We start from the raw sequence: 21379 nt of genomic DNA, 5'->3' as shown, positions 1-21379 counted from the left end.
GCACTGTACTCAAAGCAGCCAAGGGAGGTTAACTGACATGAAGGAATATTACTCGCTTTCCTGATCCTCATTCTCATGCTCTTCAATCTCCTTCTAACACCAAATTCCCAAGTTCGGTGCTCCTAGTTTGAGCCTGTGTCTGGGCCCTGGGACCTGGTGTTCCTGTGTGGCCCTCCTGGCCTTTGCCTCTCACTATGCCCCACCACAGTGTCCCTGGCATGTTCCCCTCCAGCTCCCGCGGTCCCTGGTACCATTGCTCTGGTGGGCCACCCAGCCTTCCCCAAAGCAGTGGCTTGCTAACCATCTCCCAGGCTCTCCTCCCAGCATGGGGGACAGTTCAGCTCCTTGCTGGGCCCAAGAACCCAGAGATCCCTGACGCAGGCCTCAGGATGGATGGGAAAGAGAACATAATAGGTAAGGATACATAGGATGGGAACTCACCAAAGTTCTCCCCACCCCAGATGTCCATATCCATGTCGTATTTCCCCAGGTAGTTGAACCAGTTTTTATCAATCACGAAGAGCCCTCCAGCTATGATAGGAGTCCTGTGCATTTGGAAGGAAAGAGTAGGGATCAGGATAGGAGGAGACACTCTGCCCTGGGCACCTGGAACTTAAGGTCATTTTCTTCTTGTTTCTGTTCCTCTTCAGAATGGCCACCACCTTGTCCAGTTTCCCCAAACGAAAACCTGCTCTGGAGTTTTGCACTCTTGATTGTAAATCTGACCTTGCAGACAGTAACTTCGTTTATCAGCACCCTTCCTGTGGGGCCCAGGACTTGCTCAGAACCCCTGCTGCTCGTGAGTCTGGAGAGTTCCCACCGACCTCCCCCTCAGGTGCAGCCCAGTGGGGCTCTTTGGGGGGCTCCATTACTGTGAGCAGGGGCAGCGGCCACTGACCAGGCAGAGAAGGGTTAGGGCAGGACCTGTTAGCGGCACATCCATTTCCTGAAACCTGGCTCGCTCCCTTGTTTTCCATCCTTACCTCTCTATTAGATTGAATTGTCTCCCTCTCCCCAGAAACATATGTTGGGGTCCTCACTCCCAGTATCTGAGAATGTGACCTTATTTGGATAGGGGGTCTTTAGAGAGGTAATTAAGTTAAAATGGGGTCATAAGAGTGGGCCCTAATCCAATATGACTGGGGTCCTTACAAAGAGGGGAAGTTTGCCTGCAGACTGAAATGCCAAAAAAAGACAAGGGGGAGACACAGAGAGAAGACGGCCATCTGTGCACCAAGGAGAGAGGCCCCAGAGGCACCACCCTGCCCCCACTTCAATCTTAGACTTCTGGCCTCTGGAACCAGAGACAATAAACTTCTGCTGTTTAAGCCATGTAATCTGTGGGACTTGCAAACTCATACACTCTGGTCTTTATGCTCTTTTTAGGGGATTTCACTGCAAAGTTCCCTGGCTCTTGGTTGCTGAGATGGATGTCTGAGAAGGTCCTTGGGAAGGAAAGGGATTGAAGAAGAAGGCATGCAAAAGTAGAATCCAAGCAAATAACCCCATTAATATTAGGATGTGTGTTAAATCAATGGCTGGGGTAGGCTGTAAGCCTTCATGGTTCTAGTCCCCTATACAATGGGTCCAGAGGGTAAGGGGAATGTTGTCCAATAGCAAACAAGTCATTGAGAGGGAAGTGGTCAGAAGCCTAGGTCTACCTTTGCTATGGCACAGACTGCTGCTCCCTGAGAACTGGGCCACTCCCGGACACACTCCTTTGATGAGCAGAGACATCCCACAAGAAGAGAGCCAGCCTGAGAATCCCTCAGCTAGGAGGGAGATGGGGAAACCCAGGCTACAGCAGCAGCTTCGTCCTTGGCTTGGTCCCTGCTCTGAGGTGTCTGAACAGGCTAAGGCTCTTGCCATGACCACACGTGCTTCATGCAGGGCCAATGAGGAGCTGAGGAGCTGCCTTGCACTGCTCAGGCTCAGCCTGGTAAGAGGCATCTCCCACTGTCCAAAGTGCCCTCTGGCTCCAGGCTCCCTGGGCATTGCTCCAGATATTGAAGACGGAGGAAGAGGAGAGAGCCCACCCCACCCCTCTGCCTGGAACACACCATTCGACTTTCTGCTGTACTTTCAGTCCTGTTTGATTTATGTCAATCCAATGAAGATGACCAAACATTTACTGTGACAGACACCCAAGACACAGATGCCCTCGGACAATGTGCCTCCCTAAGTCCCTGGGCAAAAAAATCCCCACCCCATGGCCTTGCTACCTGGCCCAAGGCAGACTTATTTTAGCTTGGAGGTTCCCCAGAGGCCTGTTATGAGTTGTTCATCCAGTCTCAGGCAGGCCCTCAAGGCCATGTGCTCTTGACTCAGAGACCACAGGCCTCTGAGGGCGGGCATGGTCCATGGGGAGGGACCACTAAGCTCGGCTCTACGCCACACCCTCGGATGGGCCCTGAACACCAGGTGGAAAGTTTGCCAGTGTGCATTGTGGATCACAATGGGACCCGGTGGAGAGAAAGTAGAGCAGGAGGAAGCCATCCACGGCATGGCACAAGCAGCCTAGAGTTCGTACCACCATGTTCTCGCCCAGACTAGAAGAGATGTCCTTATTACTACGTGGCAGGGGCCACGTCTTGACATCAACCTCTACTTACAGTATTGGCAGCCCCTTAGCCTTTCTGGGTTGAGTCTGGATAGCCAAGACATGGGGGCCCTTGGCCTAAGGGAGCATTGTGGGTCCTCCAGTTAAGCAGGAAGCACGAGGCCATCGTGGCCTGTGTGAGGGTGAATGATCCTGAGAACCTGCTTCTCAGCACAGGTCACCAGAGCCCATTCCCTTAGACAGAAGTTTCCACAGAGATGGAAATCTCCCAAAATAAAGGCAGAAGTAGAGATGGCCTAGCATAGGGTTCTTCTCTTCATTCCTGCCCAGTCCTTTGGGGCATCTAACATGGACCACACCCCTTACCATGGGATAACAAGAAAGACCAAAGGGTGCTAAACCTGCCCGCCCAACCTGCACCTTCCTACTCACCTGATGGGCTCAGTGGGGTCCAGGCGATGAGCCTTCTGCTCTGGGGGGAGCTGTTCCCACCGGAAGTGCAGGCTCCAGTCAAACCCTAAAACACAGCACCAACCCTGTTGATTTGGTCTTTCGAGGCACCTACAGAGTTTATTCCCCACAAGTCCATGGATGCGCTCAGGTTCCCGGTGAAGCGGGTCCCCAGGACGACAGGGCTCCCCTGTGCCGATCCACAGCAGGGCTGCCAGCGTTCCCTCTCCCAGCTTCCTTCTCTTGCCATACCTCCGAGTCCCTGGGAAGCTTCTCTGCTAGATAGAGTTAGGAGGAAAAGGTCGGAGCATAAAACCCCAGGTAGGACCCAAGGGTGACAAAATGGACAGCAACAGAATGTGGCCCATGTCCCTGAGTTCCAGAAAGGTGTCAGTAGGTTTTGCCGAGGCCTGTAGACCACCTAGAAGTTGGTCTGAGGGTGAGGCCAATGCTGGATCCTGGGCAGAGAGCAGTGGGGTCTCTAGGAGGGGACAGTGCCAGCACAGAGATCCTGTGTAGCTGGGGGAGGCCCCGGAGGAAGCCCTGTCTTGCAGCTAGAGTTGTGGGGGCCGGGGTGCCCTGCCCATGGCCCTGGCCCATGCCCTCACAGTTCCAGGAGGAAGGGCCAAACTGGAGGGAATTCTCTTACAGGATGCAGGGCTGGGTGCTCCAGAGACACTAACAGAGTCCCCCGCACTTCCCTCCCACTCAAGGCAATGACAAGGGAAAGGTGTCTGCCCCACTCACCCCCTCTCAGCTCTGAGGCAGACTCGATGTAGCTGAAGGTGTCCAGGTTAATGATGTCAATCACAGGGCACACCACGCGCGTGTAGTCCTGTAAAACAAAAGACCCCACGCCCAGTCTGTGGGGAGGAGCCTGGTGGGAGTTAGGCAGCCTGACAGGGCCTCCCACGAAGGCTGTGGCCTTGAGCAAGCACCTGCCTCTCCGCATCTCCATTTCATCATCTGTAGAATGGGGCGCTGGACGCTGTGACCTCCTCAGTTCTGATGCATAAGAGGCCAAGAGTCTAGCCTCGACTGTTGGGGACCTTGTCAGTCACAGTGGTCATCTGAGAAAGGTGGAGAGACATAGCGGGGGTTGGTTGGGGAGTGTTGAACAGAAAGAAGGGGAACACCAGGAGAAAGGGGTTCCGGAAGTCCTGAGGAGGCAGAGGATTCTGGTAGCTGGCAAGGTGATCCCAGCGAAGCTGGGCACCCACAGTGGGAAGTTCATAGAGCTTTCATCCTAGGCCTGTGGTTTCCAGGTCAGCTTATGAATAGCTGTCCCCTGTAGCTCACAAATCTCTTCCTCTAGTCCCAACGTCTCTCCTAGCTCCCAAGCCAAATGCCACTGACCACCTCCATTTGCCCTCCAACTGGAGGCTTCATCATCTTCTGCCCACGCACACTCCTTCCCTCAGTTCCCTAGATCATCACGTATCACTCTCAGCTGGCACCGAATGAGGAGGCTTCACCTTCTGTTGGTTCCTACTCTAAAATGGCTTTTTCGATTTCCCTGCCTGTCTCCACCCCCTCACCCCGTCCCATTCACCCCTCTCTCCTGTGGTGCCATCTATGGCTGCCAAAGCGATCTTTCCAATATGCAAACACAACTGCTAAACTGCTAAAAACTTCCATCACCTCTAAGGTAAGGTGCAGATTCCTTAGCATGGCATCCAAGACCATCAAAACCAGGCCTGCTTTCCCAGGAGTGAGGACATGTGGCATTTGAGTAGAAACGAAGACACCAGAGGCTAGGAAGGGTAGGGGAGAGGGAGGACAGAGAGAGCTGGACAATGGGAACCAAAACAGTTAGAAAGGAAGAATAAGCCCTGGCATTCTATGGCAGAGGAGGGTGGACACAGTTTATAGTAATTTATTATATATTTCAAAATAACTGAAAGAGAGGGTTTTGAAAGTGTTCAACACAATGAAATGATGAATGTTGGAGGTGACAGCAATGCTAATTGCCCTGGCTTGATCATTACTCACTGTACACATGTATCGAACGATCACACTGTAACCTGTGAATATGTACAATCACTGCGTCAATTAGGAAAAAAAAAAAGGCTTGCATCTTGCTTTCCGGCCTCATCACTTGCTGCTTTCTCCAGGCCACCCTGTCTATGGACATCCAAATCATCCGGGGAATATTTTCAAAATATACAAGCCAAAGTCACTTGTTCCCGGGGGTCACAAAAGCACCGCATGTTTCTCAGGCCTTCCAATCCTAAGTGGGTACCACAGGTGTGTGGTAGCGGGCAGGCAGGCTTGAGGGTGGTGTGCCCGAGCTGCGACGTGGAGACTCGGGAAGAGCTCAGTGGGACCCAGCAGCCTGGGAAAGCCAGCAGGTCTGGGGAGCCGGGCAGGCCCGTTTCCCCTCCTCTGCAATCACCCTTTGGCCCGCAAATGCAGGAACCTCTGTTTCTCCTTGAAGCCATTTAATTTCCTGGTTCAATTTTTCCCCCAAATGAGCTTGTCTTCTTATTTCAAGCTCCAGATTCACTGAGTGCCTGATTCTAAGTTCACAGACTTCATTTGGCCCTGAGCCTCCCACATGCGGCTCCCTGACGGGAACAAGGTGCTCTGAAAACCAATCGGCCCCGCGGATGGAGATGCTTCTAGTCCACGCGCTGCTTCCCTCTAAGCCCTCGGAATGTCCTGCCTAGAAGAGTGACATTATTTACCTGGAAGCCTTGGGACACACCTGTGCTACCATAAGGCTAACAGAGCCATTTACGGTGAGGGCCTTGGGCCACAAAGGGGCGTGGAGACCACGGGGAGGTCAGCCGTGTCTGTGTGGACAACCCTCAGTAAAAGTCCTGGACCCCAAGGTGTGGGTGAACTTCCCCGAGGGCTGCCGCGTGTCTGTGGTGGGAGAAGAGGTCGCTATCTGCCCAGCCTCCCTGGAAGAAGATGAATGAAAGCGTGTGCCTGGAATGCCCTCCACGTCCCCTTCCCTGTTAGACGTTAACCTGTGTCCTTTCACTGTAACAAACCGTAACCATGATTGGGTCCTTTTAGCAAATGAATGAGCCCCATGGTGGTCTTGGGGACACTCAAACTATCATCCCATTTTGATTTTAAGAAATACCATCCTCAATATTTAAAAGTCAAAATGTAAAATAAACCGCTAGCTGCTGACTTTGGCCTCGGACTCCCCCAAACCACCCACGGGCTCTGCCTCCGGGCTTGCAACAGGCTCTGGTGTGCCCCCCTGCTGGTTTTGAGGGTTTCTGTCCTGTGATATCTGTCACAACTCAGCTATGGCAACTGCTCGGCCGAGTCGCAGAGATCAGACAGGCAGTGATGGCTGTCTGGGATGTAGAGCTATGTGGAGCCATGACCTTGAAAAGGGGCTGCTGGAGGCTTGGAGAATGAGCCACCAAAGTCAGGACAACCTCTCTGCGCAGCCTGGGCGATTGGTATCCCATCTGCTGTTGGTTCCTCAGCACCAGCCCAGAGCCTGGTGGGCAGCAGGTGTTCAATCAGCCTTGGGGACAAGAGTGTGGCTATTAACTCCCTTGAGGACACTGTGTTGGTTCCAGCAAAAGGATGGTGGGCCATTTACGGCAGAACAGGGTGGTTTCTTCTCCTGGACACCTGGAGAAGGACTCTCAACACAAACACCCAGACCCACCAGAGGCCTGTGCTCCGAACGCTGGATGTTGACAGCCCAGGAGGGCAGCTGGTGGAGTCCCTGGCAGGTCCTGGAAGACCCCCTCTCTCCCCATGCAAACCCAGGCACCCCACCTGCTCCTCTCCTGGCCCTTGCCAGGAGAAGGCTCAATGCTTCAGGCGGTAGCCATCAATCACGGCTGCTGACATATCTCCTGTTCCTTCGTTGATTCACATAATTAAAATGACGTTGTGAATGGGCAGTCCAAAGCTTCTTGAGGTGCTGCCTCACGGAGTCACCAGCATTCCTGAGAAACCTGCTACCTACAGGGTGGGCACTGTGGAGGTACAGGACAAGGGGAAGACTCCATAGTTCAGGGAAGGTGGACAGGGAGTAGATGATTCCAATTCGGGGTCAGACAAAGCCAGGGGCCTCTAAGTTGGCCTACAGGGAGGGGCAGTAGGCAGGAAGGCAGTCCTCAAGGAGGTGACACTGTGCAGTGGGAACAAATAGATAGGACACCTGGGTTCCCATTCTGGTCCCGCCATCTAGAATATGTGTGATCTTATCAAATTGGCACGCTCTGTGGGGCTCCAATTCTTCATCCAGAAAGCAAAGACAAATTATTATTTCCAAAACAATCCTGCCTTTCAAACAGGGCTCTCGTGAGAAGGAAAAGCAGACAGCCTGCGAGAGGGCATTGAAGAGTATGTAAGCTATGATTTATGCAAATTCACTGAATGCTACAGAGATTGAGATTTCTTAACATCCCTTCCTACTAAAGAAGCAAGTCGATAAGGAGGGGAAGAAGAGAAAGCCATATTAAAAAGCAAAACAACTTGGTGCTTGTTTCTAGTATCATCGTGTAATTGAAGTGAAGACGGGGAAAACGGGAGGTTTGCAATGTGGGGAGCACCAGCTGAGGATTTCCTAGGATGGCGAAGCCCAGCCTCTTTCTTATCTATTTCTATTTTTGAAAATCCCAAACTCCAATTACAGCTTAAAATTCCCACTTCTGCTCCTAAGATCACATGATGTTCGAGACTGAGTCAAGATACCTGGACGACACAGGGGCACATGGACGTGCACAGACACCGGCAGACTGGCTCTTGGACTCTCCATCCCCAGGGCACTGTCTCAGGGGAGCGTGAGGGCGCGGAGAGGCAGGGTCTCGCGGAAACCTCTGCAGCTCCCTCTGCAGCAAGGCCGAGCTGTGTCTCTGACTCTGGGGTTTGTCTGGCTCACCTCTTGGCTGTGAAGCCTTGGTTCAGAGAGCAGGGACCAAGGCGCTTAGCTTGGGAGCCTGAGCTCAATCTTAGGGCCAAATGACTCCCACTAGAGGGGCATGTGGGGCAGGCAGGCAGCACTTATGTTCCGGAGGGGATGGAGGCTTTGCCTGACCAGCAGGTAGGCTGGCCGCAGGTGCGGAAATGAGAGCATTTTTCAGGGAGGGCTTTGGAGATGGGCTCAGAGCCACAAGGATGGAGAAGCTCGAAGGCTCCGTGAACCTGAACCAGGAAAGCAAGGCCCCTTTAACTCATCCTTCAAGGATGGGGTCAGCCTGGAGGTCTCTGCAGATGAAACGTCAAACTCCCTTGTGACTCAGTAATTCTACTTCTCCATATACATACCCCAAAGAGTTGAAAACTCAAACAAAAATGTGTGCATGAATATTTACAGCAGAATTATACATAATCGTGAAAAGGTGGAAACAACCATCAATGAATGAATGTATAAACAAAATGTGGCCTATACATGCCATGAAATATTATTTAGTCAAGAAAAGGAATGTTGATACATGCTGCAATGTAGATGAGGTTTAAATATACGTTGAGTGAAAGAAACCAGAACTGAAAGATCACAAATCGTTGATTCCAATTATATGAAATGTACAGAACAGGTAAATCCACAGGGACAGAAAGCAAATCAGTGGTTGCCAGGGGCAGGGACAATAGGGGAATGAGGAGTGACATACTAGTGGGTGCAAGGTTTCCTTTTGAGGTGATGAATGGGTTTTGCAATTAGACTGTGGTTAAGTGTGATACAATCCTGTGAATATCACTGAATTGCCCACTTTGAGATGGTTAAAATGGTAACTCTTGTTATATGTATTTTGTAACATATACCCAGAGGCAGCCCAGGGCAGAGGTCCTAGGGCTGAGTCCATTGCTATGATGGTGGTCCCCAAGGGGCCTGGGCACGGCTCTGGTGAACAGCTGCTGGATCGGGTCTGAGCCCTGACCACATGTCGGCCCAACAGCCTCCAACATGTCATTAGGGCCTGGACCCTATGATCTTGAGCTCTAGGGTACATGGCCAGCCAGCTGGGATGGGGGGGTGCCAGGCAGGGCCAGGAGGTCCCCGAGGGGTGAGGTAGTCAGCATGTGGGCACTAACCTGTGCCCAGGACCCCAGCCCTTCCTTTCTCCCTTGGAGATGAATTTCCTGACTGTTCAGGGGACACAGTAACACATCTGCCATTCTGGGTAAGGGGCAAATTGCCTTAGAGTCACTGCTCAGAAAATGCTTATGCGTAAGGGAATAAAGCAGGATAGAAAATTGTATAAATACAGCATGATTACAACTACATAAAAGCCACTCTCTGCAAAGAGAAAATGATTCTAAATGGAAAGAAATGCTACCGGTGGCTGTCTTCACATGGTAGAATTCTGGCTGATTAGTTTTCATCCTACTGTTCCATATTTTCCAATGTTTACGATGGCTGTGGGTCACTTCTCTAATGGAAAATGAGAGGTCCCAGCCTCTTCTTTCTGGTCCTCTGCTCCCTGGCCAAGAGGTTTTCTATTACACCACATTCCTGGGCTTCAAATCTCTTTCTTTTTCATATCACCTTAGTTATGCAGGGAGCCTTATCTCTTCTGTATAAAACCCTGTAAACAGAGTCCCAATGCCACCCGCACTAATCACCCTAGGTTTTCTAGCCTTCCTTCTGATTCTGCAAACTTGACCCTCAGTTGCTCTTTCTCCACTCTGGTCTCCTCCTAGCTTCAGGCATGAATGGCAGCAGGACTTCCCTGTCCCTGGGTTCACAGTCCTGGATTCATGTCAGCAGCTGACAGGCAGAAAGACCTTTTGGGGGAGGTAAAGGTCCCTGCCCAGGAGCAGATTTCCACACTGGATTATCCAGGTGCTCGAATGTCTCAGAATGTCCGTGTTACTAAAAAGTTTTCCTATCTCTTTTCCCTACCATGTGCCCTCTCCTTTCTGGAGGTCACTTGCAAAACAGTGAGTGGGGGCTTACAAAACAGGTGTGGACTCCTGTCCTCTGGATTCTGCCCCAAATAGGTGCTCAATAAACGTCTGCTGAGTTAGGGTCTAGAAGTGAGTCTGCGGCCCCCTAATTTCAACCCTAGCACTTCTGCTTTCTTATCATTTCCAAACACTGAACACCTATTCTACCTCACACAGGGTGGCCACAAGGAAAGAACTGGTCCCCTGCCTCAGATTTGTCATTTGTTAGGACTAAACCCAGAAGAGGAATCAGTGGGCCCGGTAAGTGAGCAGTTTTTGCCCAGGGAGATCCTAGCTGGTCCTGCAGTCAGGATGGGCTTCCGGCCTGGGGGAGGGGGATGTACATGCACACAGCCCTGGAGAGCAGGAGGTTTTGTGGGGAGATGGAGAAAACGCACCTCAGAGATGCCAGGGGCACGTTCGGGGACAAGGAGCAGCTCAGCTGTGTTGAGTGGAATGCTGGGTAGGCTGCTGAGCCCGCAGATGAGAGCTAGCGGGAGAGGGGCACTTGGACAAGACTTTGGGGCCAGGAAAAGCTCTACCCTAAGGAATGTTCTGTCTACAACTTAGTGTTGCTCCACTCAGACCTCTGCCTGTATCATGGCAGAGAGGATCGTCTACCAACACTGAGGGGATGGGCCCTCCTCATCTCTGGGAAAGCATTCAGGGCTGGTCTTGTGCACGTGGGCCCCTGTGTGAACTCTGTAAGTCCCCCGCCCCCAAGGCTGGCTCCTTGGGATGAACGGCATGGGTAAGGACACAGTGCAGGGAGGACTGGAGCAGCTACCACAAAAGGCAAGAAATAATTCTCACACAGGACACTGTCTAAGGTTCTGGTACTGGAGGTACTAGTTGAGGAATATCAGGCCCCGTGACTGTTTCCTCATCTGTGAAATGGGTACATCAATACCTGACTCTTACTTCACAGGTCAGCTGTTTGAGTCACTAGTTCAGGGAGAGTGCCAAATAGTACAAATGCCAGTCACTGGCAACAGCGTCTACACAACAGTAGACTGTGCCTCCTGTGGATTGGCAGGGTAGCAAGTAGACTTTTCAAAATATAAAATAATGAAGGGAAAAATTGGATCTTTTTTTTCACTTTCCAAAGGAGTAACTGAGACATGGAGAAAAGACACATACAGAATTCCAGAGTCATTTAAGGGCGGGTAGAGGGAAGGACCTCAGGTCTCAGCATCCAGCCCACCTGCTTGGACAGGGTCTCTGGGTGACAGTATTGCACAGGTGGAAGGAGGGCAGGGGCCTCAGAAATTGAGTGATGAAACCTGGCTAATTCTCCTGCTTCTTCCTACAAATGGCCCTCATGAGGGTTCCCCTTCTGGAACCTTCTGGGATTAGGTAGAAACAGTTCTGGGTGGTTCTCTCCTGACCAGGAAGCTGAATGTATCATAAGCAACCTGTTGGGAGCCCTACCTGGAGACTTGCTGCGGTGACAGTGGGACAGAACAAACACATCTGTTCCGGCTCCTCTACTGACTGCTGCGGGACCCCGGGAAGGCCATGCTACTTTGGGTCCTTCTGTAGAATGGGGACAGCAACCTGTCCTGCCCAACTCTCAGAGGAACAAGAGGTCTATGTGAAGTAATGAGCTTGAGGGACCCCAGAAGTGAGGGGCAAGAAACCCAGTTCTGCTCCTTGGTCCCGCTCACCTCTTTGACCCTGTGCAACAGGGGCTGGAGCCAGTCCCTGTTCACCTCACAGTGGCTGTCCAGGAACGTCAGAGTGGTGCCCTGCGCAGCATCAGCACCCCGTATTCGGGACCGAACCAGACCTGCAACAGGGACAAATGACCAGGTGGGTGCCACTGTCCCTCCATCATCTGAACACCCAAACACACACCCACGACCCCAAGCCCTGCCCCACAGCACAGACCTACCTTGCCTCTCAGTGTTGCGTAAGCACTTGACCTTGGGCAGCCTGATGAGCTGATTGCAGTCATCAGCTGCAAAGACAAAGGTTGTGCCCAGTGAGTGCCCAGGAATGCGACCACCAGCGAATGAGCCTGACACCTCGGGAAGGCAGCCCTGCTTGAGGTCCCCAACCCAAATGCAGAGCCTGGTCCTGATACTAGGGTGCTCTTGGGCCGAGGCGGGGGTTGAGGTCACTGCTGTCATTATGAAGGTGGTTGGTCAAGGCAGAGTGGCTGCAGCTGGGCCTCTCTGGGGTAGGTCATGCACAGTGGCATCTGCATATTTGCTTGAAAACATTCTAGGTGGGAAATCTTGACAAGGCCACCCGGGGACATTTCTTTGCTACAAACCATTGAAGGATAAGGTCAGAGTTCTGTTCACTTCTGCGGGTCTGCTCAAAACTACTGGAAGGCCAGGTGTAGATAAGGATTTTGGACTCTACTTTCAGATTATGGAGACTCTCTTTGTGAAGGGATCAGCCAGGGTCCCATCCAGTTACATGGAGCTGATAATGGAAGGAGGGTCTCCATCCACAGGACGGTGTGCCAGGCTCCTGCTCCCATGACCTTGAGCTTGCCTGCTGCCCCACGCCGCCTCAGCTTGCCAGTTCCCTCACTCTGAGCTCCAAACCTCAGCCCCTCGATTCTGGTTTTGCTTTTGCTTTGTTCATTTACTGGTCTTGGCCCCTCTGCTTGGCTCTGGACTCTAATGAGTGACAGAAGACACGTTCTCAGGCTTCTTTTGGGTCAGGTTCTGTTGCGAGCTCTGCTACCATGTTAACACACTGAATCCCTCCATAAACTATATGTACGATCATAGCCATCTCCATTTGATAGCTACACGTGGGGTTCATGTTGGAGATACGTGGCTGCAGGATTTGGCCTGGGCAGTCTGGCTCCTGAGTCCAGCTCTAACCACTCTGGGATTTGGTAGAAACAGTTCTGGGTGGTTCTCCCCTGACCAGTAACTATCCTACCCTGAAGTGAATCCTACAGCACTCCTTTCTCCTGCTTCAGTGCCAGTACACCCCCATCAGGGCTGGTGTCTTAGCCCTTCAAGATCCTCCTCACTAGGGAAGGGAGAGAAGAGCGCCATGTTTCGGCAGCGGGAGTCCAGCTCTCAGTGCCCTGGGCCGTGGGCAGCCTGCTGACACATTTGTCTCAGAAGTTCTGAGGCTGTTCACAGGTGTGAGTTTCCAGTGCGTGCACAGACAGCCCCAGGGTGGGAGGGGATTCCTGTGCCCTGTTTCCAGCAGCCGTGCTCATGGTGTGGCCTCTGCTCTCCTGAGACCTGAAGCTGTCCCCAGGGGCAAGCCCATTTCCTCTGGTTCACAACCAGGAAGAGGCAGTGCTGCCTAGATGGGACAATGGCTCTTGGAGAAAGTGTCAGTATTTACAACCTTTGAATTCCAACAGGGCTTCCACAGTTACTGGGCCTTTCAAACTTAACATGCACCTGTCTGGAACCCCCAGCATGTTTTCTTGGGAAAAGTAGATCTAGGATGTACACCTGAGCAGGACCCAGGTTCTTGGATAGGAGATTAAGGGGACATGAGGTAGGAAATGATGACAACCAGAGTACTGGAAGGTTCAAGGGCAGCTGCCCACTGTGCCATGACCAGGTGATGGGATGAGCCATGGGGGATCCCCATCAGACTTCCCGGGATTGAACAGGAGAGGGGCTGTCAGCCTCAGCTCAGACTGACAGACTGATGCAGCGTAAGAATCGGGAATCTCCAATCACAGTCATGGCTTCTGGGCTTTAGGTACCAGCGCTGAGGTTTTGAAGGTCTAGTGTCTTGTCTCATATCCAGGAATGCAGGTTACAGGGCACGTGCTTGTGAATCATACTTGCCCATGCACATAACACATGTGCCCATATGCACACACTTACACATATGTGTGCATGTATGCTTACATACGCACACTCACACACCAACCAACCCAATCAGGATTCTATAAATTTAGCTAGTTGGGTCCTCAAAAACCAACATTGGGGAAGCCAAGGAATTATTGCTCAAGTTTAAGGTTTATCTCCTTTTTGAGTCCAGGAGTCTTCCATGCTTATTATCCACCTAGGCTTTCCTGCAGACCCAGAAAATCAGTGGACTCTCCTTTGCCTCTTACACAGGGGCAGGGTCCAGACATTTGTGCCTACATTGCCAGTGAGCGATATTACTTACGGTCATTGCTGAAGTCATCCACTAATATGATTTCCTGGATCAGATGCATGGGAGTGCGGTTTAATACACTGTGAGGAGGAAAGAAGAAAAATCATTATGACTTCTAGTGGCAACAAGTATGCATTAACCATAGTTTTAAACAGACATCATTGCATTGGAGGAGTGAAAACTCAGGGACATAAATGGACATGTCCAGTCACACTGCTCATGTGTGAGCCAGCAGGGCTGGGATTCTGCCTTCCCTTCTTAATGATCGCTGCTGCCACACACCATGCCACCCAGACCAGAATCAAAGAGACTCCTCAATAAGCATCCCTCTCCCCAAACCCCACATCCAACAAGTGAGTGAGCCTGGTGGTTCTATTTGGAAATGTCACTCAAATCACCTTCACCTCTCACACCTCTGCCCCTGTTCACCCTTTTTGATCTGGTTTATTGCTGCAGCCTTGATGTGACCAGCCTCTTCCAGTCACAGACTGTCTTCCTTCTAGCCCCAGAGTGAGCTTTCAGATGCATATGTGTTCTGCATGATTTTAGTGACTTGCCTCACTAAGGCAAACAAACAAATTAACAAAAGCCTATGGTGGCTCCCCACTATCTGCAGCCCAAATTCTCTGCATGCTCCTTGGGACCTACCACCAGCTCCCACACCCAAAGCCGTGATCTGAACGTGTCCCACTCATTCATACAGGGATTTTTCTCCAGCTGCTTGAAATGGCCCAATGCTGCCCACAAGGACTAGTTCAAATGTCACTTCCTCTCTAACAGCTTTCCAATCTACTTAGTGCAAATTAATTGCTTCCTCCTCTGGGATCCCTCAGCAGTTTCTATCCGAAGCTTCCTATGACTTTTATCACTTCCTGACCCTGGTGGTTGGTTTTGCATTTCACCTGCCTACTGTCCCCTCTGGACAGTCATAACCCAGGGCAGGATTCTTGTGGAGGATCCTGTCCTCTGCATTGACAGAGTACAGCATAGAGTCTTGGCCCACAACCATGTGCTTGAGGGTCATTTAATGCATACCTAGGATGTGCTCAGCACTGGCTATGGAGAGATGGGCACAGGAGGAATGAGTTCCACCCTCCAGCTGTTCTCCACAAGCTGTGCAATCTTGGGCAAGTTACTTTACTACTCTGCGCAGCAAGTATACCATTTACAAAATGAGAATAATAATACTACTACCTACTTCATAGGACTGTTAAAAGAATTACAGGAAAAAATGTATCTAAGGCATTTAGCATAGCATTTGGCCCTAAGTGATGATAAATGCTAGCAATTATTACTACTTTGTGCATCATTAATGATTTTTTAATTGAATTGACTTCTGTTACCCCTCCTGTGCAGCGGATCTCTACTCAAGGGGCACAAGCTGGGTTTAATATTAACTCTGGGTCTCAGACCTGCCAGATATGATTGCCCTGCACCTCTCCTGAACACCCCCAAATCTGTTGGTTTCTCAGAAATATTCCTGGGTCACAATGGCACTGTGCTCAGACCCCATGAATGTTGCAGAGGGGTCCAGAATGGGGGCTGGGGGAGGCCTCAGAGCACCCCTCCTCTCAGGCCTACTCTGAGCCTGTACCCAGTGCAGGCTGCACCCCCTTCTATGCAGGATGCAGATGCTCCTGAAAAGGGAACTTTGCCTGGAGCTACCTTTATTTATGAAGCCTTAATTCTCACCATGGCAACTAGTGTAAGGTGCAGAGAGGAACCCCAACACAAAGCCTCGGGCCCACTGTCACTGTCTGTGCGAAGGAGAGGGACAGGGAGGGGAAGGAGGCCGCAGCCTCCACCAGAGATGGTGGGAGGAGATCGCTTACCATGATTGTCCCAAAGAAAACAACAAACCCAGCCGCCAGCCCCCTAATCAGGCAGGAGGGGAAAGGGAGGCAGACAGAGGGAAAAATCCGCTTGAAGAATAACCTCTAATGAGGTTTGATTACGGCTGTAGCTTCTGCATTCGATTCCCCCAAATCCCTGCCGGCTCTTTGAAATTCAAGAGTTCTCTTCTGTGAACATCAAAAGGTAAATCGTGTGCAGCTCTGCGCTGGTTGAACTGAGAGATGATTAGTGAATAAAAAATGTCCAGGGTTTAAAACAGAAAAGAAAAAAAAAAAAAAAAGAATCGTCAGCAGTAAGTGCTAATTAGACCATTTCCTGGTAACACCTGGCTTGTCTTTGCTCCTCTAATCAGAGCAATTGAAGTGATGGTGGGGTCTCCCTAAAAGTGCCTTGGGGCCCGGAGCATGTGCTTCGGGTACCTGGAGTGGCTGGAGAAGGAGAAGGTCAAGTCCAGCTCAGGGGATGTGGCCTGGCCCAGGTGGTCCTCGGAACCCTCTCTTCTGCATGCCCACCTCATCCCACAGCCCGAGGCCAGGTGGCTGCTGCGGTCCCCCTGTCACTGTCCCCAGTTCTGCCAGGGTCCCTGGTTCCCCCCAGCCTACCCTGTTCCAGCTGTCCCATGTCCTTCCTCACAGGGCCTCAGCATGGGAGCGCAGGCTCACCTCACTGGCACATGTGGGCATATGCACTTTCTCTCTGGGATTATTCTGGAACAGTCTCCTACGTGCAGCTCACCTCTCTGCCAAAAGGCAGCATCTATACCTTCTGCTCCCTTCTTCGCTGCTGCCGGCTGTGCCCTAATTGTGAGGCCCCCACGGAGCCCCCAGTGGGCAGCAGGGCCGTGTGAGGAGCGTGGGCCGGCAGGCCAGGTGGGCCCCTCCCACCAGCTGTGCAGTCCTGAACTAGGCGCCTGTCGGCTCCCAGCCTCCCTTTCTTTCTGTAATTACCTTTTCCTTGTAAAAGCAGGCGATATTAATACTTGACCTACTTCACAGGCTTTTGTGGGTATGAAATGAGGAAATGTATTTGAAATTGCTTCATGAACTCCACGGTGCTATATGCAGGCAGGTTTTATCAAACGCTCCATAAATACCAGTTGAATGAAGACCGGAGGCTGGCTGACAGTTGAGTTTAGTCGTTCTGGAGTGAGACAGATTGGGGTTCAAGTGCTCTGTCTGTGCAACCTCCACTTGCCTGCAGGAGGGCTCCAGGCAGGACTGAACCCTCAGGCTCACAGCTTGCTCGGGTGCATGATAGGAGCCTAGCACTGAGCCTGGCACACAGCGGCTGCTCTCAGAACGTGGGCGTTGAGAGTCGGAATACTGAAGCCACTCACAGCAGTAGGCATGAGGCACAGCTGTGCCTCTCCAAGTCTGATCCCTGAGCCAGCAGCATCACCAGCGCCTGGGGACTTGTCAGAAATGCAAATTCTTGGGCCTCACTCCAGACTGAATCAGAATCTCTGGGGCTACAGCCCAAGAAACCATGTTCTAATAAGCCCTCCAAGAGATTTTGATCCCTGGTCCACTGCATTAGAATACTGCTGTCTATTGGTGTTAGAGACCCAGTCACACCTGTTGTCACCTGTATAGGCTCCCCAGGTGCCAGGTACTGCTCCCAATCCTGTATCAACCTACCCTTAGTCAGTCCCCCAATTGTTCCAGGGAGTTATCAGTAGTCGTACCTGTTTTGCATAAAAGGAAATAGGCAGAGCACTTAAGCAGCTTGCCCAGGGTCACAGAGTTGTTATGAGCAGAGTCAGGCAAATCTGGCCCCCGAGTCCAAATTCGAAACCACTTCCACGCCCCCTTTAGATCTAGGGTATTGCCAAAAAGTAAAAGCAACAGTGAGAAGATTCAGGAGGTAAAGTGATAGATCACACAGGCTCCTGAGTCCCCATGGGTGGAGAGAGTTGAAGAGCTCCTTAAGGGGAAGGGGCTGGCCCGGTCTCACATACACAGCACAGGCCGGAGTGCTAGTGTTATGGTTTGGATATTAAACATCCCCCAAAGCCTCATGTGCTGCATGCTTGGTCCCCAGCTGATGGTGCCATTGGAAACTTTAGGAAGTGCGGCCCAAGGGAAAGAAGTTAGGTCACTGAGGACCTGCCCTGGAAGGGATACTGCGACAAAGGCCCCTTCCTCTGTCTCTCTGCTTCCTGACACTCACGGAGCAAATAGTCTTCCTCCATCACATGCTACCTCTGCAGGTCAGAGGCCAAAGCCACAGGTCATAGCCACTGGACCAAGTGACCACAGTCCGAAACCTCTGAAACCATGAGCCAAAATAAACCTTTCCACCTTAAAGTTGATTCTTCTTACATTTTTTTCACAGTGACCGCTGACTAATAGATGGTCAAGGTGAATCATCCTTTAGGGCTTATTTTCCCTCTCCATAAATGGACAAGTCCCTAATTCCTCAGGCTGTGATGCTCTCCGCCCCTGCCCCCATCACCCACCCCCTCAGGTCTCCACCTGGCTTGAAACCCCCCGTGTGTGCCTTCTCATCTCCCAGACCTCCAGCTAAGGAAACGTGCTCAGGGGACAGAGGGCCTGGGCTGGGATGGGTGAGGGATGCAAGCCAAGTGCTGAGCAGCCGGCACAGTGAAGAGGGAAGAGGGGGGCATCCGACTTCCTGGGTTCCTTGAGCATCTTTCCCTTGTGGGAGCCAGGCAGCAAAGCCACCCAGAATTCTAGAAAGTTGAAGATGAATTTTTCTCAGAGACCATCCTTTCTTCAGTGACAAAAGAAAGACTGGAGGTGCTGTTCATGGCATCCCTCTCAGTGGCTAGTTATTTATTTTTGTAACCAGGAGTAGAAGGGAGGCACAAAATCCGAGGGTGTGGAAGAAATATTCTTCCTTGTCCACACCCTAAAATTCTTTTCCACCCAGCCTGCAGACACTGAAAGCCCCTGTCCATTCACCCACGGTTCTCAGGTTCCTGTTGTGCTCTGGGCGCATAAGACATGGGTGGAGCTTGAGGCCTGTCTTATATGGAAAGTTGCAAGGAGACAGGGAAAGGCCATGGCTCTCAGCCAAGTGCTTTGGAGCTTCAAGGGTGCTTTCTGAAGACGTGGTACTAATGGGCCCCAAGCCGCCTCCCAGAGTGAGGGGTACAAGGCACTGGGGGCAGCCCTGCTTCAGACCAGCTGACAGAATTGCTGGGCCTGTCCTCCCAGGAAGTCAGATGGTCCTCTCCTCTGGTCAGCTGGTTCCTCTGCTCTCCAGCCCAGTCTCGCCACCTGCACCATCCACTGCTCAGGTTCAGCACGAACCTCCAAGCGAAGTGGGAGATGAGATGTTTCTTGCAGACTGCAAAGCTCAGGAAGCACTAACACGCTAATATCATGAAGTGTCACTGTTACTGTTATAAAGAGATGGAGAAGCAGCAGGAAAAGGAGGGATGTGTTAGAGCTAAAGAGGAAGGGTCTGAGGGTAGCAGCTAAAGTGCCCCTGAGAACATAAATGCAGTGTTTTGGGGCCTTGGGAGACTCCCCCTGTTGCCTGATAATGTCCCCCAAATACCTGAGATGTTCCCAGGAGAAAAGATTATTGTTGGGAATGTTAAAGAACTTGAAACATCAAGGATATTTTTCTCACCACTTTTACATATGTGGTTCATAACCTGCCAAAGTCACACAGCTAGGAGATGGTAGGAGAGGGAGGGACTTGACTCAGGACTTTTGAGTCCAAGTGCCATTTAGTACACCACAGCTCCTTGTGAGAGCGCACTAGCTGTGCAGCTGGAGGGCTGGCTAACACTGATTCAGTGCCTACTCTGCCCGGCAGTTCTCGGTCTCCACCTGAATTAGCTCAGAGCAGTCCTGTGCACTAGGTAGGCTTAGCATTCTCTTTCCCTTGGCTAGCAAACTGAGCCACAGGGAGGTGAACTAAGATGAATAAGATACAGTCTGTGCCCTGAAAATGACAAGTGGAAAAAGTGCATGAAGAGCTGTAATTCTGAAGTGCAGGAAGGGGGCCAGAGGAAGCCTCTGCCGGGGGTGTGTGTATTTGTGAGCACATACTGTCCACACACACGTATGTGTGTGCATGTGTCGTGGCTGCAGGGGCCTGGGGTTAGAGAACTCCTTAGAGGACCAGGAGAGGCCAGTCTGAAAAGCAGGAGCCTCTCTGGGGGGCTCTGTCCCAGATATATCCAGCCATGACCTATGGAGCAGCCACCAAGGAGTGGGCAGGCTGAAGCCCACTCCTGAGTTTGCTCCACACGTGGGCCCAGGTGCCCAGCAGGGCTGAAGCCACCTCTGCTTGACTGTGTACTAGCTCAGCCTGGAAAGTCCAGAAATTCCCTTCTCCCCTCTCCCCTCACCAGAGGAGCCCCACTTGTGCCAGGCCGCCCCTCATCCCTATTCCTCCCACACCTGCAGTGTAAAGTAAAAAAGGCACTGTATTAATATGCATTGAGACTCCTGGTGACACCCAATAGTGACCTCATACACTGTCTTGCTGGGAAATCAAATTCGAATCAGGTGACTTATGGTGTCAATGTGGAAACCAGGACAGGGCCAGGGGTTGCTGGATGCAGACAGCTATCAAGTGCCAAGGACACCTGGGCCACAGACAGAGCAGCCTCTTGCGTGCCGAGTCAGGTCCCTCCTGGTTTCCAAGGGATGCACTGAGCCTGTGCAGTGGACATGCAGCACTCAGTGACAGGTGGAGCCGAAGGCTTGGCGCCTCCCTCCAGGGCGAGCTCTGCTGAGCTCTCTTCCCTTCACCTGGAACTTGCCACTGCACACGGTCCCTCTGGTGTGCAGGGAGAGATGAGGAGTGTGGCTGGTTTGAGAGAGGTGACAAGGGACTTTGCTGTGCTCGGTGCTCTCTGTGGCCCACATTCATCTTATTTCTTCTCTGTGGCATCAGGAACCGTCTGAGGTGCTGCCTAGCGAGGGGGGATGACCTCCATGAAGTCATGTGGTGCAGGCCTTGCCTTAGGACCCCCTTAGTTGTAAAGTGGGCTTAGCTATGGCCTCCCCACCTCCTCAGCTGCATTCAGAAGGTCTGTTTGAGGGGGAGCAGAACCTGGGGCTCAGTTGCCCTCCCTGCCAACTACAAGGCAGGTGCTGTCGGGGACCTGCATGAGGAAGGGTAGGGCAGCTGACATGGAGGGGTGTGGAGTGGGAGAAGGCACTGAAATCACCAGGGCCTCTGATAAGCTGGGGGGGGACCCTGGCCAGGCCTCCTGGGTGCCAGCTGTGTTCTGCTGAGCTAGCTCTGGGGCTGGACCACGTGAAAAACCACACTTGGGCCACAGGCCATCCATAGCAGAGCAAGAGCACAACCCGGGAGTGCCAGACAGGCCAGAGGGACAACAGAGATCCGAGATAGACGCCAGGAAGCGAGCATCAGTGAGGACCAGAGGCTACTCTGATCCATGCCACCATCGCCCAGAGGGTGGGAGGGAGGCTGTGGAGAGTGGGTTACAGGGAGGGGCAGTGCTTGGCAGACCTGGGTTCTGATCCCAGGTGGATGATGGGGTGGAGTTTGTCCTTAGCATCTCTGGTCATGAGTTTCTCCATCAGTTGGGAAAGT

At 51.9% G+C, this 21379-nt stretch overlaps 1 protein-coding gene across 1 annotated transcript in view; it reads right to left on the bottom strand.

The window, feature by feature from the left end:
* The window catches only part of Galnt14 (polypeptide N-acetylgalactosaminyltransferase 14), a 201960-nt gene that overhangs the window by 27873 nt on the left and 152708 nt on the right, over positions 1 to 21379 (bottom strand). Inside the window, exons 4-9 of the mRNA XM_047522509.1 lie at positions 13991 to 14058; positions 11775 to 11840; positions 11548 to 11669; positions 3758 to 3845; positions 2993 to 3077; positions 442 to 545 (exon numbers count right to left, since the gene is read on the bottom strand). Of these exons, the coding sequence (XP_047378465.1) occupies positions 442 to 545; positions 2993 to 3077; positions 3758 to 3845; positions 11548 to 11669; positions 11775 to 11840; positions 13991 to 14058 (533 nt within the window). The remainder of the gene's footprint in view (positions 1 to 441; positions 546 to 2992; positions 3078 to 3757; positions 3846 to 11547; positions 11670 to 11774; positions 11841 to 13990; positions 14059 to 21379) is intronic.

This window comes from Sciurus carolinensis, chromosome 13 (genome assembly GCF_902686445.1).
Source record: "Sciurus carolinensis chromosome 13, mSciCar1.2, whole genome shotgun sequence".
Lineage (NCBI taxonomy): Eukaryota > Metazoa > Chordata > Mammalia > Rodentia > Sciuridae > Sciurus > Sciurus carolinensis.
Note: the sequence above shows the minus strand (reverse complement) of the source record. Positions and strands in the feature narration are given on the sequence as shown.